This window comes from Aythya ferina (assembly GCF_964211825.1).
Source record: "Aythya ferina genome assembly, chromosome: W".
NCBI lineage: Eukaryota > Metazoa > Chordata > Aves > Anseriformes > Anatidae > Aythya > Aythya ferina.
In genome coordinates this window covers 3,660,107-3,676,533 of record NC_140313.1, presented here as the reverse complement: position 1 = coordinate 3,676,533, position 16,427 = coordinate 3,660,107, and the positions used below count along the sequence as shown (strand labels likewise).

Genomic DNA, 16,427 nt, shown 5'->3' with positions numbered 1-16,427 from the left:
ACCACTGCCCACATCCCGAAGACCCCGGCCCACAATTCTTGGAAGGCTTTGCGCAAGCGCAAGGACTGATAAGCTAATTAGCATATGAAGCGAGAGTAGGCGGGTTTAGGTATTGAATATGTATAGGAGTTAATAGAATATTCATTGTTTTGCTGTATAAATATGAGATAGTTTGTTACTTCAAACATGCACAATAGGTGGAGAGATCCCCCGTGCATCCAGCGCTGCAATAAAGAATATACCACTTAAAGAAATTTCAGCTTCGATCTTTGAATCAATATGGCGACCCAGATGGGACAACCTCTCTGACAGACCGCAGGACCCGCTGGGGACAGGACTCCCTAGGGTACCCCCGGGATTTCCCGGAGGGACTCCTCGACTCACCGGATCACTGCGGAGGCAGACAAGGACCCCATCATTGTAAGTGAGTATATTCTTTATTTTGGTTTGTTTGTCTGGTAGACCGGTCATCTGGAACTGTCTGTAGGTCGGAAGGTGATCTTCTGCAAGGCAGTGTTTGGTATATACTTTGTGGTTGGCACCATAAGTATATGTTTGGGGACCTTAAGGAAAGAGCTCGCTTTAAGGTCCATCTGGAATTGTGTTGCCTATTTCGGTTTTCTGACTCATGGAATGTGGTATTTAACTCTGGTTATTGTTACTGTGATTTTGGCAATATTCCTGGTGATAATAATAGGTTTGTGGCGTTGTTATAAGAAAGATATCATTACAGTGTTACATATTTTGGTTATCACATATTCCGTATACATATAATATGTGATATACAAATATCACATATTTGGTTATCTGACATGTGGAATTTGACTCTGATTATTGTTATTGTGACTTTGGCAATATCTCCTGGTAATAGTAGTAGTTTCATGACATCACTATTGAAAGATACCTGCGTGCCCGCATTTTTGTAAGTGATACGTGTATTCTGAAAGTGTGAACTGGAATATGGGGGTGCAAACAAGCTGTGAAATTCCAAAGAAAAGCACTTTAGGATGTGTTTTGAGTCATTGGAAGGATATTGGAGGATATGCCGGTGGAAGTGTAAACAGGAAAACATTGATAAAATATTGTAATCAATGGTGGCCGCTTTATAAGCTGGAACATGGAGAAAAGTGGCCTTTTAATGGAGCCTTAAACTATAATACTTTTCAACAGTCAATGTTGTTTTTGAGAAGGAAAATAGGGTGGAATGTTGTATCAGCATCTTGGTGGGAAAAGGTACTGAATTAAGTTGGTCCCTGACTGCACCTTTGATGTTGGCATTAGAAAAGTACAGGCTGGAGAAAGATAAAGGAAGTGTTAAAAGGGTTGTTGAAAGTGTTAAAGGTGTTTGAAGTTGAATGAGCAGGGAAAGAGGATGTAGGAATGTTAACAGTTCTGCCTCAGCCCAGGGCTGAGATCTTAAAATCTTGGGTATCAGCCCTCTGGGGCAAAGGGATCATGATGGGTCCCAGAGAGTTGTCATGGAAACAGAAAAGCAGTTAACTCTTAAAACAACCTGAGTTCATGTGCGAGCTCAGATTGCCGATGGGACCGCTCAGGGAACTGTGGACAATTGCATTTCCCTGACCGACGCCCCACTAAGACCCTAATCATCCTGAAAATTATGAACGGTTAAGTAAATACTAAAATCTGGATGAATTGGGAATTGAGAATATGCTTCCAACAACATCCAAAAGAAACCCTGGCAATACTACAAACTAACCCTAAAAGTGAAATACCTTTAGAGATCACAGATCAAGTATATCCAGGAGTTTGGGCCACTGAAGTCCCTGGAAGAGCTAAAAATGTGACCTTAATAATTATTAAATTAAAGCCAGGAGAGAAACCCGTTAAGGTTAAGCAATATCCTTTGAGGATAGAAGATAGGAAAGGTATTAAAGAGATAATTGATAAATTTCTACAGTATGGATTGTTGATTGCATGTGAATTAGAATAAAATACACCCATATTGCCGATTAAAAAGGCAGATGGAAAAAGCTATAGGCTAGTTCAGGATCTGAGGGCCATAAATAAAATCTCTGAGGATATACATCCAGTAGTGGCAAACCCTTATACTTTGATGGCTAAATTAAAGAATAGTCAAGTCTGGTTTACTGTACTGGATTTAAAAGATGCCTTCTTCTGCCTAGCCTTAGCCACAGAAAGCCAAAACTTATTTGCTTTTGAATGGGAAAACCCCGACTCAGGCAGAAAGACGCAGCTTACGTGGACAGTGCTACCTCAAGGATTCAAGAATAGCCCCACTATTTTTGGAAACCAATTAGCAAAGGAACTTGAAACTTGGATACCTATGGACACTGAAGGAGCTTTGTTACAATACGTAGATGATATCTTAATAGCTACCGAGACTAAAGAGAGTTGCATTCAATGGACTATAAGTCTTCTTAATTTTCTGGGTTTAAATGGATATTGAGTCTCTCAACAGAAAGCTCAGCTGGTTCAACAACGCGTGACCTACTTGGGATTTGGAATTTCGGGAGGTCAGCGAGAACTAGGAACTGAACGTAAGGAAGTCATTTGCCAGACTCCAGAACCCCAAACGGTAAAGGAGCTACGAACCTTTTTAGGAATGACAGGTTGGTGTCGCCTTTGGATTTATAATTATGGACTAATGGTAAAGCCTCTATATGAATTGATAAAGAGTAATCAGTCAAAGTTAGTCTGGACTGGAGAAGCACGAAACACCTTTAAACAACTTAAACGAGAATTGATGCAAGCTCCGGCTTTGGGATTACCGGATCTCTCAAAACCCTTTTGGTTGTTTTCTCATGAGAGACAAGGGATAGCTTTGGGAGTACTAGCACAAAGATTGGGTCCCTATAAACGAGCAGTAGCTTACTTCTCTAAACAAGTAGATGAAGTAAGTAAAGGATGGCCCGGATGCCTTCGAGCTGTTGCAGCTGTTGTTATCAATATACAAGAAGCTCGGAAGCTTACAATGGGACAGAAAATGACAGTGTTAGTCTCCCATATGGTCTCAACAGTTTTGGAACAAAAATGAAACCATTGGCTTTCACCGCAGAGATTTTTAAAATATCAAGCAATATTAGTAGAACAAGATGATGTGGAAATTGTGGTCACTAACATCGTAAATCCAGCTTCTTTCCTTAGCGGAACTCTAGATGAACCTTTAACCAATGATTGTATAGAAACAATGGAGGCTGTGTATTCTAGTCGACCCAATCTTAAGGAAGAACCTTTAGAAGATGCTGACGAATCTTGGTATACTGATGGAAGCAGCTTCGTAAAACAAGGACAACGTAAGGCAGGATACGCTGTTACAGCTGCTCAACAGATAATCGAGTCTAAACCATTACCCCCTGGGACGTCCACCCAGAAAGCAGAGATAATTGCTCTTACGCGAGCACTGGAACTATCAGCAGGAAGGAAAATAAATATTTGGACAGATTCTAAATATGCATTCGGCGTGGTACATGCTCATGGAGCGATTTGGCGAGAACGTGGATTGCTGACCGCTCAAGGAAAACAGATAAAGCATGCTGAAGAAATTTTAAGGTTGTTAGAGGCAGTAAAACAACCAGAAAAGGTAGCTATCATGCATTGTCGGGGACACCAAAAGGGGAATGCCGATTTTGAAATTGGAAATCGATTGGCAGATCAGGAGGCTAAGCGGGCAGCTGAAATAATTGAGGTGAAGGCATTGTCTTTGATACCAGACAGTAAAATCCAAACTATATACATGAACCAAAAGCCAAATTATACAAAAGAAGACTTAAAATTAATTGAAGATTTGAAAGGTAAAATGAAACCAGATGGATGAGTATATTTAAAAGATAACTGCGTAATAATACCCTCTAATTTGACATGGCCCATAGTTCTTACAGAACACAATAAAACACATTGGGGAGCTGACACATTGCATAAGAACCTGACTCAGACAATAGTGGGACAAAATTTATATACAACAATAAAACAAGTAACTCAACAATGTAGCATCTGTTTACACAATAACCCCTATACCAAGAATAGAATAAAATTTGGAATAATCGGTAAAGGAAATTATCCGGGACAACAGTGGCAAATTGATTTTTCAGAACTCCCTAGAAAAGGGGGGTATCGTTATTTAGTGGTTCTGACTGACACTTTTTCAGGATGGCCCAAAGCCTTTCCCTGTCGAACAAACAAAGCAAGAGAAGTGGTTAAAGTCTTGTTAAATGAAATAATACCACGCTTTGGGATTCCAGTAGCAATGTCTTCTGATAGAGGTTCACATTTTTGTGCACAAGTGGTACAACAGATAAGTAAGATTCTAAAGATAGATTGGCAACTGCATACTCCTTATAGACCGCAGACAAGTGGACAGGTAGAAAAAATGAATCATTTAATTAAACAACAAATAGCTGAAATCGGACAAGAAGCTAATTTGTCATGGCCTCAATCCCTCCCTTTAGCATTACTTAGAATCAGAGTTAAACCTAGAGTAAAAGAGAATTTGAGCCCCTTTGAAATCTTATATGGAAGGCCATATCAATTTCTATTTAGTGGAGAGGATCTAATGCAGCTGGGATCAGAATATTTATATACTTATATAACCGAACTTCAAAAACAATTAAATAAAGTACATAAATTTGTGTTAGGGACCAGGGCTAGAGGGTTGGATCAACCAATCCACCCCTTTAAGCCTGGGGACTATATATATATAAAGACTTTTTCAGGACAACCCCTAGAGGAAAAATGGAATGGACCATATCAAATGTTGCTGACAACTCACACTGCTATCAAGATTAGAGAACAAGCCTCTTGGATCCACTATTCCCGAGTGAAGAAAGCTCCAGAAGCCCCCTGGAAAGTAACGCCAGGTGACGATGAACTGAAACTAAAGCTTAGTCGAACAAAATGAGGACATTACGGTCTGGAGTATTTGGTAATACGGTTGGCAGAAAATTTGTTGATAGAATTGTTTTGTTTCTATGGCTTATAGTTGTAATTGTGATTCAGGAAGGTGCCTCTGTGATAACAGAGAGTGGTGAGTGGCCTTGGACTGAAGCCGTAACAACAGAGGATAAGAACTTTAATGGAAAGTTAGCATTTCTGATCATCTGGTGAACAAATGGTAACTATTTATATAAACCATCAGAATGGCAAAAATTAGGGGAAGAGTGGACACACCAAAGAACCATAGGGGATGAAATTAAAATAGAGTGCCAAATGATTAATGGAATGACCCATGAGAAAGTAACGGGGATTTTAGTAAAACTGATTTCCAAAAATGGCCAATGAGAAGGTTGTATTCGCCCAGGTAAATTGGATTGCTGGTATAATTTTATATTAACACAAAATGTAGTAATCAGCTGTTTTTGGACTAATAATGGCCAAAAGTTCAAAGTCAAGAAGGGTGAGGGCCTCATATTCGGCACTTCCTACAACAGTGAGACCCTCTACAACCCATGCCCCACCTCCAATCAAACTGGAACCAAAAATTTATGAAACAGGCCCATATGTAGTAAGGAACACAGGCCAACAGCAATTTAATCCAAAATGGTCACTCAAGCGTGTTGAATTGCTAATACAAATTAACATCTCGGCAGTTCAACCAGCCTGTTCTCCTTTCCTAAAGACATCATTTGAAGACTGGACAATATGGTCACAAAAGCAAGCACACTTCAGGGGCAGCACACAAAGAGACTTAACTGGAAGGCTAGGAACAGGGTTAGGAGTTTTAAATGGAATTGATTCAGAAATATTAATGAATAAGCTAGCCACAGCAACAAGTGATTTGACAAAACTAAAACAACCCCCACAATCATCCTTATTGGCATTGGGAACTAGTCAATGGCAAGTTTCAAAGGTGTTACCGAGATGGGAAAATGCAGAAGACCAAGACCACAAACTAATAATAGATGCGCTTAGTATGGTTCAAGATAATGTATCCTTAGCTCTTAGTTGTATGCAAGCACAGTTATGGTTGCAGGCAACGGCTGCCTTGATCATTAGGGAAGGAAGTGAAGACATTTTTCCAGCTGAAGTCCGAAAGACTGTTTGGGACAATGCCAATGATTTTGAGAAGAAGTTCCAGACCTTGTGGACCCTGGTAAATTTTGCTACTGCCTTTGTGCTTACTATACGTAATGCCACAGTTTATGTTATCCATCCCATCATTGCACTAGGATTAAACCATGAGGAGACAGTGCTCTATCCTTCGGAGCATAGAACATGGGCACGGATGGAGAATGGGAAATGGCAGTCTGTAAATCTAGAATCATGTGTTACCCGGGAACAACAAGGATTTATTTGTGAAAGCAATACAATTGATGCTCAGGATGTATTGATGCTCATCAATTCATCAAATTTTCTGGCAGACGAAGCTGCTGCCATCTAAATGCCAATCCTCCGCATCTTCTAGGGGTACATCTTTTAATTCTGGTCAGCTGGAGTATACTGTGTCCATGGTCTTGATGCAATCATGAATGGGTGATCTGGAAACTCTGTTACTCAGGAAAGAGGCTGGGTTCACAGTATTAGTGCCGAAAAAAAATTTAGTAAAATAATAGTCAATGCTACACATTTCTTTTCTTCTTTAGTAGCTATCACTTGTGTGTATTGCAACAGTGTCCTCATTTCCTGTTTGGTCTTTCAAGCTTCAAGGTCACAGGATAGTTGTTTCCCAAATATTGTATTATTACAGGGCTATTGTTTCTATATTCCAGGTGTTATAAATGAAGTCTCAACTCAATCTGAATTTAGTAATATTTATAAAAGGAATATTTATAAAAGGTATAAAAGGTATAAAAGGCAAGTAAACAGCACTGGGTGAGCGGGGAGTCTACGCTCCACCATCACGCACACACAAACATCAAACATTCTAAATATACAGAACATTGCTTTACATACTAAACACGAGTATGCCTATACATACGTACAATCAGGAAAGGTAACAAACAATCCTTTAAGTTCCATGACTTAACAGTCTCCATTTTCCATTCCTTTTGAACAATATGTCTTGCTTTAAGTTGTCAAGCAACTCGGTCTTCAGGCCTTATGTATCCCGTTCTTCCCGGATCGAAGAAAAGCATATCCATCTCCTTTTCAAGGCCAATAGGGCCTGGGTCAAAAGGCATGTCCAGGTCACCAGGGGGCATAACAGCAAAAGCCTTCGATGGCAGTAGCAGCAGAGGGGCCGATGGTGTAGCAGAAGGATCGGTGGACAAGCCCACAGCTCCCTCACTGTCTGGCAAACCACACGTTTCTGACTGTGGTCCCACATGGCTTTTTAAGGCCTCAGAGACTGCTCGCCAGGTGCCGAGCAATCCCGCTGCAACCTTGTCGTTTTTAGTTGCAGAGTCCCACACCTTGACCTCAATTTGGTCCCATGTTTCAGGATCATAAACTGTCTGATTGTTAATAAGGAGAATAAGCTGTAAGGTTACCAGGACAGTCTTTGTTTCTAAGGACGTATGATTCCCCATAATGCGCAGCTGCTTACCAGTGAGAGGCAGTTGTGTGCGCGGGTTTGCTTCTCTCAGCTTGAGCTTCTTCCCATCTCCAGTGCGCCCATTTCCAGCGACTTTCTGTACGAGATTCTCTGAGCAGTTTGCTAAGTCTGTCCAAACTGGTTTAAAGATTGAAGCCGAAATTTCCTTAAGTGGTATATTCTTTATTGCAGCGCTGGATGCACGGGGGATCTCTCCACCAATCGTGCATGTTCGAAGTAACAAACCATCTCATATTTATACAGCAAAACGATGAATATTCTATTAACGCCTATACATATTCATTACCTAAACCCACCTACTCTCGCTTCGTATGCTAATTAGCTTATCAGTCCTTGCGCAAAGCCTTCCAAGAATTGTGGGCCGGGGTCTTTGGGATGTGGGCAGTGGTCTTTGGGAGGAAGACCGTAGATCTTCCTCGTGATGCACTTTTCACCTTTTGCTTAAAAAATGCCAGGTTGGCTGAATCAGTTGTTTTCCAAGCTGAGTTGGCTTTCAGCCTAACTGAGGGTCGACAGATAACAGGATGTTTCAATTAACAAGATGCTTCAACATAACAGAAGGTCGACAGATAACAAGATGTCATCTATTTTGTTCTCATTAATTTTTAACCACAAGATTTATTCTATCCTAAAGTGAGTTTATACAATATCATTCCCCCCTTTTCTGGAAAATCTAGTAAATTCTTTTACTTAATACGAAAATTTTTCTTCCCAGTCTTTATGATATGTACCCCTCAATACCTTGCCATGCACATTTGTCAAGGAGGCTAGCATGGACATTCATTGTAACAATTTCCAATTCCAAACAAGTAATACAAAAGACAATATTAAACTTATACCAACTAATATCAATAAAACAATAATTGGGTAACTCAATGTGTTCAAAATCCCAGTTGCATTTGGCGACCATCCAAAGAATTTATCCCACCAGTTGTGACTTGTGTCTTGTTTTACTCTTTGCAAAACTCTGCTTATTTCCTTTGTATCATGATGGACAGTGATTAGTTGTTAGACTTGATCAGCTGGTGGGATACCACTGGTGCCAAATATAGAAAATCACACCCGACGATTCTAACAAAGTTACAAATACAAAAGTTAGAATGATTTTTGCTAGGGAGAATTATGTTCTCCTTGTCTACTTCTACAAAATCACAAGCAGTTCTTAAACACACACAGCCTTGACAAATATATATACAAGCACAGTCTTTTGACTAGTATTTGGATGAATTTCAAGGTGGCAGACAACTTGCTCCGTGTCAAAACATACATCCTGAGCATCAATTGTATTGCTTTCACAAATAAATCCTTGTTGTTCCCGGGTAACACATGATTCTAGATTTACAGACTGCCATTTCCCATTCTCCATCCGTGCCCATGTTCTATGCTCCGAAGGATAGAGCACTGTCTCCTCATGGTTTAATCCTAGTGCAATGATGGGGTGGATAACATAAACTGTGGTATTACGTATAGTAAGCACGAAGGCAGTAGCCATGTTAACAATGGGATCATAAGTAAAATTTACCAGGGTCCACAAGGTCTGGAACTTCTTCTCAAAATCATTGGCATTGTCCCAAACAGTCTTTCGGACTTCAGCTGGAAAAATGTCTTCACTTCCTTCCCTAATGATCAAGGCAGCCGTTGCCTGCAACCATAACTGTGCTTGCATACAACTAAGAGCTAAGGATACATTATCTTGAACCATACTAAGTGCATCTATTATTAGTTTGTTGTAGTCCAATTTACCTGGGCGAATACAGCCTTCTCGTTGGCCATTTTTGGAAATCAGTTTATTAACAGTTTTACTTTAGGTCAGAGGTTGGGCTCGATGATCTTGAGGTCTCTTCCAACCTAGAAATTCTGTGATTCTGTGATTCTGTATTACCAAATACTCCCGACCGTAATGTCCTCATTTTGTTCGACTAAGCTTTAGTTTCAGTTCATCGTCACCTGGCGTTACTTTCCAGGGGGCTTCTGGAGCTTTCTTCACTTGGGAATAGTGGATCCAAGAGGCTCGTTCTCTAATCTTGATAGCAGTGTGAGTTGTCAGCAACACTTGATATGGTCCATTCCATTTTTCCTCTAGGGGTTGTCCTGAAAAAGTCTTTATATATATATAGTCCCCAGGCTTAAAGGGGTGGATTGGTTGATCCAACCCTCTAGCCCTGGTCCCTAACACAAATTTATGTACTTTATTTAATTGTTTTTGAAGTTCGGTTATATAAGTATATAAATATTCTGATCCCAGCTGCATTAGATCCTCTCCACTAAATAGAAATTGATATGGCCTTCCATATAAGATTTCAAAGGGGCTCAAATTCTCTTTTACTCTAGGTTTAACTCTGATTCTAAGTAATGCTAAAGGGAGGGATTGAGGCCATGACAAATTAGCTTCTTGTCCGATTTCAGCTATTTGTTGTTTAATTAAATGGTTCATTTTTTCTACCTATCCACTTGTCTGCGGTCTATAAGGAGTATGCAGTTGCCAATCTATCTTTAGAATCTTACTTATCTGTTGTACCACTTGTGCACAAAAATGTGAACCTCTATCAGAAGACATTGCTACTGGAATCCCAAAGCATGGTATTATTTCATTTAACAACACTTGGCTTGGACTGGCGCACGCTTCGTTGGGTTACAAACTGGCTGAATAGCCGGGCTCAAAGAGTCGTGGTTAATGGAGTCAAGTCCAGTTGGAGGCCAATTGTTTGGAATTGGAAATTGTTACAATGAATGTCCATGTTAGCCTCCTTGACAAATGTGCATGGCAAGGTATTGAGGGTGTTAGAAATGGCTCAATCTTCAAAATAGGATTAAATAAAAAAATAGGATTTATTAAAAGAATATAAAAGAATAGAGGTAAGCAAACAGCGCTGGGTGCACCGGGAGTCTCCGCTCCACCAGGACGCACACCAGTTACATCAAGTAGCTGATTTTTATGCTCCTAGACTAATACATGTTCATTACTACTTCTAAAAAAAAACAGATATTATAATTAGCTTCCGGGGTCCAGTCCCTCCTACTGGAGCATGCGCATCAGTCTCCTCTGGGGGTCTCTAGGGGTCTTTCATGCTGAAGGCTCGTAGTCTTCCTCTCCAAGTTTTTTTCTCGTCCTTCCCCTTTGTACTCCTTTGGCACCGTACCAAGTTTATAGAACATTTTCTGCAGGTCTTGTCTCCCAGCCGTCCTTCAGCTTCTTTTTTCTTCTTCTTAATCTCTTGGCCACCTGGCCAGATATCAGAGGCCTGCATAGTATCCCATAACAGTCACTAGTTGTTATCAGTTGTTCTGAAACCCCCAGACATCAAAGACTTCATACAAACACAAATAGCTTTCTTATTGACACTTCACCAGTAATTAAAACATTCTTCACCAGCCATTCACAGGGACAGTCACACCTATAGCAGTGTTAAGTTAATCTCGAAGAAGACAGAAAAAAGGCTGTAACTGTTAGAAATAGAAGTCCGGAATAACAAAAGCAAACAGGTCCATAAATTTGAGGAGTATTTTCTGAAGACTTGATAAATTGACTAGAATGAGGGGGAGACTGGGACACACTGCATCTGTGGTTCAAGAATTAAATTGCCAGTGCAGGACCCAGAGGCAGACAGGACTGTTCTTTATGGACACGAATTGTTAAAACATTCCTAACAATCCCTTATCTTCTTTTTAATATCAACAATTCGTGTCTCTTCTGTTGTTAATAACTGGATTTCATCAGTCCGTTCTTGGAGGGTCCAATTCTTAAGCATCATAATTGACATATCCCCTTCCTTTTTTAATGAAGTTATTACCAATGTACTATTTATCACCCGGTGTATTAATAATGTAAGGCAAGGTATCATGCAAGGTATAAACAATAACATCATTACACCACATAACAATAAAAATAACACCCTTTTAACCCATGGTCCACCAGGCTGCCATGAAAATAAATCCCATTCCATATCCTTCTAGGTTTGTGCTCGCTCGCTCACCTCCCCCCTTCCTTCTCTGGGATGGGAGAGAGAAATGGGAAATTGAAGCCTGTGAGTTGAGATAAAAACAAGAAAATAAAAACAATAATAATAATAATAATAATAATAATAATAATATTACTACTAGTAATAATGTGTACGAAACAAGTGATGCACAATGCAATTGCTCACCACCTGCTGTGCGATGCCCAGCCTAACCCCGATCAGTCCGGCCCTCCTCCCAGCCTGCCTGCTGGCAGGACAGTGAGAAGCTGAAACATCCTTGGCTTGGTGTAAGCACTGCTCTGTAACAATTAAAACATCAGCATATTATTAGCATTCTTCTCATCCTAAACCAGAACATAACATTCTATCAGTTACTAGGAAGAAACACCCTTTTCATCAATCTTTAAACAGCAATTACTAAAGCTAAATTTTCCACAGACTTCTCCTTCTTGTGCTAGTAAATAATCCAAAGCTAGGCAATTTTGATACAAAGCAGTTCTCATAACTCATTTATAACTCATTTAGATCAGTTCTCATCATTTATAGAATAGAATCATAGAATCATAGAATATCCTGAGTTGGAAGGGACCCTTAAGGATCATCAAGTCCAACTCTTGACACCGCACAGGTCTACCCAAAAGTTCAGACCATGTGCCTAAGTTCACAGTCCAATCTCTTCTTAAATTCAGACAGGCTCGGTGCAGTGACCACTTCCCTGGGGAGCCTGTTCCAGTGTGCAACCACCCTCTCTGTGAAGAACCCCCTCCTGACGTCCAGCCTAAATTTCCCCTGCCTCAGCTTAACCCCGTTCCCGCGGGTCCTGTCACTAGTGTTAATGGAGAAAAGGTCTCCTGCCTCTCGACACCCCCTTACGAGGAAGTTGTAGACTGTGATGAGGTCTCCCCTCAGCATCCTCTTCTCCAGGCTGAACAGGCCCAGTGACCTCAGCCGTTCCTCGTACGTCTTCCCCTCCAGGCCTTTCACCATCTTCGTAGCCCTCCTCTGGACACTCTCCAACAGTTTCATGTCCTTTTTATACTGTGGTGCCCAGAACTGCACACAGTACTCGAGGTGAGGCCGCACCAGTGCAGAGTAGAGCGGGACAATCACCTCCCTTGACCTACTAGCGATGCCGTGCTTGATGCACCCCAGGACACGATTGGTCCTCCTGGCTGCCAGGGCACATTGCTGGCTCATATTCAACTTGCTGTCTACCACGACCCCCAGATCCCTCTCTTCTAGGCTGCTCTCCAGCGTCTCATCGCCCAGTCTGTACGTGCAGCCAGGGTTTCCCCGTCCCAGGTGCAGGACCCGGCACTTGCTCTTATTGAACTTCATGCGGTTGGTGATCGCCCAGCTCTCCAACCTGTCCAGATCCCTCTATAAGGCCTTTACGCCCTCATTCGAGTCCACAACTCCTCCAAGTTTGGTGTCATCAGCAAACTTGCTCAAAATACCCTCTATTCCTACATCCAGATCGTTTATGAAAATATTGAAAAGTACCGGCCCTAAAATGGAGCCTTGAGGGACCCCACTGGTGACCGCCCGCCAGCCTGACGCAGCCCCATTTACCATAACCCTTTGGGCCCTGCCCGTTAGCCAATTGCTCACCCATCTTATGATGTTTTTATTTAGCTGTATGGTGGACATTTTGTCCAGTAGGATCCTATGGGAAACCGTGTCAAAAGCCTTGCTGAAGTCCAAAAAAATCACATCAGCTGGTTTCCCTTGGTCCACCATACGGGTGATCTTATCATAAAAGGAAATCAGGTTAGTTAGGCAGGACCTACCCTTCACAAACCCATGCTGGCTGGGACCAATGACTGCTTTGTCCCCCAGGTGCGCCTCAATAAGTCCGAGAACCAACTTCTCCATGATTTTACCAGGCACTGACGTGAGACTGACAGGCCTGTAATTGCTAGGGTCTTCTTTCTGACCCTTCTTGAAAATTGGCACAACATTTGCCAGCTTCCAGTCTACCGGGACCTCTCCAAATTCCCAGGATCGTTGAAAAATAATTGAAAGAGGTTCCGCGATGACATCCGCCAGCTCTTTCAGCACCCGGGGATGAATCCCATCCGGACCCATGGACTTGTAGGGATCCAGGTGGAGTAGCAAATCCCGCACACGTTCAGGGTCAGTTGGGAGTTTGTCATCCCCACCGTCCCGGCCCTCCAGCTCAGGACACCCTGGGTCCCGAAGCCCATCATCGGCATTGAAGACAGAGGCAAAGAAGGCGTTAAGCGTCTCTGCTTTGCCTACGTCATCGTCTGTGAGGAGACCTTCCCTATCAAGGAGCGGCCCTATGTATTCTTTAGTTCTCCTTTAGTTCTCTCTAAGTTATAACACTTGCTTTGTTTGTTCGACAAGGAAAAGCTTCGGGCCATCCTGAAAATGTGTCAGTCAGAACCAGTAAATAACAATACCCCCCTTTCCTAGGGAGTTCTGAAAAAATCAATTTACCACTGTTGTCCCAAAAAATTTCCTTTACCGATTATTCCAAATAATCCACCCAGCGCGTCACTTTGTCATAGAAGGAGATCAGGTTCGTCAAGCAGGACCTGCCTTTCATAAACCCATGCTGACTGGGCCTGATCACCTGCTTCCCCTGCAAGTGCTGCGTGATGACACTCAAGATAATCTGCTCCATGAGCTTCCCTGGCACTGAGGTCAAACTGACAGGCCTATAGTTCCTTGGGTCTGCCCTCCGGCCCTTCTTGTAGATGGGCATCACGTTTGCTAGCCACCAGTCAACTGGGACCTCCCCTGATAGCCAGGACTGTTGATAAATGATGGTAAGCGGCTTGGCCAGCTCCTCTGCCAGTTCTCTCAGTACCCTTGGGTGGATCCCATCCGGCGCCATCGACTTGAGCATATCCAAGTGCCGTAGCAGGTCACCAAACAGTTCTTCGTGGATAGTGAGGGCCACATCCTGCTCCCCATCCCCTTCCACCAGCTCAGGGTACTGGGTATCCAGAGAACAACCGGTATTGCCGCTAAAGACTGAGGCAAAGAAGGCATTGAGCACCTCCGCCTTTTCCTCATCTCTTGTAACTAAGTTTCCCCCCACATCCAGTAAAGGATGGAGATTCTCCTTAGTCCTCCTTTTTGTGCTGATGTATTTATAAAAACGTATTTTGTTATCTTTAACGGCAGTAGCCAGACTGAGCTCCAGATGAGCTTTGGCCTTTCTAATTTTGTCCCTGCACAGCCTCGCAACATCCTTATAGTCCTCCCTAGTGGCCTGCCCACTTTTCCAAAGATTATAAACCCTCTTTTTTCTCCTAAGCTCAAGATGCAACTCTCTGTTGAGCCAGGCTGGTCTTCTTCCCCGCCAGCTCGTCTTTGGGCACGTGGGGACAGACCGTTCCTGCGCCATTAAGATTTCCCTCTTGAAGAGCGCCCAGCCTTCCTGGACTCCTCTGCCCTTCAGAACCGCCTCCCAAGGGAAAATTCTATTCTCCCAAGGGAATTCTATTAACGCCTATACATATTCATTACTTAAACCCGCCTACTCTCGCTTCGTATGCTAATTAGCTTATCAGTCCTTGCGCTTGTGCAAAGCCTTCCAAGAATTGTGGGCCGGGGTCTTCAGGATGTGGGCAGTGGTCTTTGGGATCTCGTGATGCACTTTTCACCTTTTGCTTAAAAAATGCCAGGTAGGATGAATCAGTTGTTTTCCAAGCTGAGTTGGCTTTCGGCCTAACTGAGGGTTGGCAGATAACGGGGATGTCTCAGTTAACAAGACATAACAGAAGGTTGACTCAAGTTATCTCAAGTCTCAGTCTGACTGAGGGTCGACAGATAACGGGATGTTTCAATTAACAAGATGCTTCAACATAACAGAAGGTCGACAGATAACAAGATGTCGTATATTTTGTTCTCATTAATTTTTAACCACAAGATTTATTCTATCCTAAAGTGAGTCTATACAATATCAAAACCTATCTTCATGAGGTGATCAATGTGCCTGTTCCCATCCTGGACACCGTTCTGCTAGCCTGTTCCTTTTTATTCCTTCTTTTTGCTTCTTTATTGATGACATAACTTCATCGTGTTGCCTTTTTTTTTTTTTATCTTGAGGGCAGGTTCCCCTCTTATACCCTTCTCTCCATGGCAGTCCTTTTCAAAACAACTTTTCATTGGTCAAACAAGTCTGAATATAACAACAACAGCAAACACACAGAAACTTCCACGCCTTAACGGCTGGAGAACAAGAAACCTGGGACTGTGTGGAGTCTCCTGAATCACCCTTCTTTGTTCCCTCTAAACTCTTTTACATTCCTGATGGCCTCATCGTTAAGAGTCCGATGTTATCATCAACCACGGACGGGGCTTTCCGAACCTCATGGCCACACTCCCAAATCTCACCCTTCTTTATTAATATCAACCATTTTCTGGACATGAATTACCACTCCATATATAACACAGGGATATTCTTGAACCCCTGTGGTAACACAGTCCAAGTAAGCTGAGTTTTCCATCCTCTATTAGGATTTTCACATTCAAAGGAAAAGAGTTTCTGGCTTTCAGTTGCCACGGGCAGGCAGAAAAAGGCATCCTTTCAATCTAGTACCATGAACCAAACGTGACTGTTCTCTAATTTTGTCAAAAGGTTATTTCCAGTTTTCCTTGTTCAAAAGAAATTTTTGCATCCAGTTTTTCCAGCAAGTCCCTTCCTAAGAAGGACCTTGGCAAATTGTGTAAGTATAAAAATTGATGAATTCCAATCATTTTTCCCAATTTAAATTTCAAGCATTGCAAAAAAAATGCCTTTTCCTGTTTGCCAATTGCTCCTATTACATTTACAGACTCAGCGCTTTTCCAGAGTCAATTTTTGAATTAACACAGAGAAAGAAGCTCCCTTAACCAACAAAAAATTCAAGCCTCTCCCTTTGTTCCCTAGCTTTATTTCAACCAGTGGACCTGCTGGGGTAGATGCCCCAGGTCCCCATCATTCCTGACTGTTGTACTGCTTAATGGAACAGGATCAGTCC

At 42.1% G+C, this 16,427-nt stretch overlaps 1 protein-coding gene and 1 long non-coding RNA gene across 7 annotated transcripts in view; one reads left to right on the top strand and one right to left on the bottom strand.

Annotated features, from left to right (window-relative positions):
* Window positions 1-16,427, bottom strand: part of LOC311426438 — a 403,748-nt gene that overhangs the window by 280,346 nt on the left and 106,975 nt on the right. The window lies entirely within an intron of this gene.
* The window catches only part of LOC311426296 (DDB1- and CUL4-associated factor 12-like), a gene marked incomplete at its 3' end in the record, with an annotated part of 124,446 nt that overhangs the window by 76,180 nt on the left and 31,839 nt on the right, over window positions 1-16,427 (top strand). For 2 of the 6 annotated variants that reach the window (XM_084502639.1, XM_084502635.1), the window contains one exon: window positions 2,433-2,594. The exons of the other annotated variants lie outside the window; for them this stretch is intronic. In XM_084502639.1, coding sequence (XP_084358765.1) covers window positions 2,433-2,594 — 162 coding nt within the window. The remainder of the gene's footprint in view (window positions 1-2,432; window positions 2,595-16,427) is intronic. 6 annotated transcript variants of the gene reach the window in all.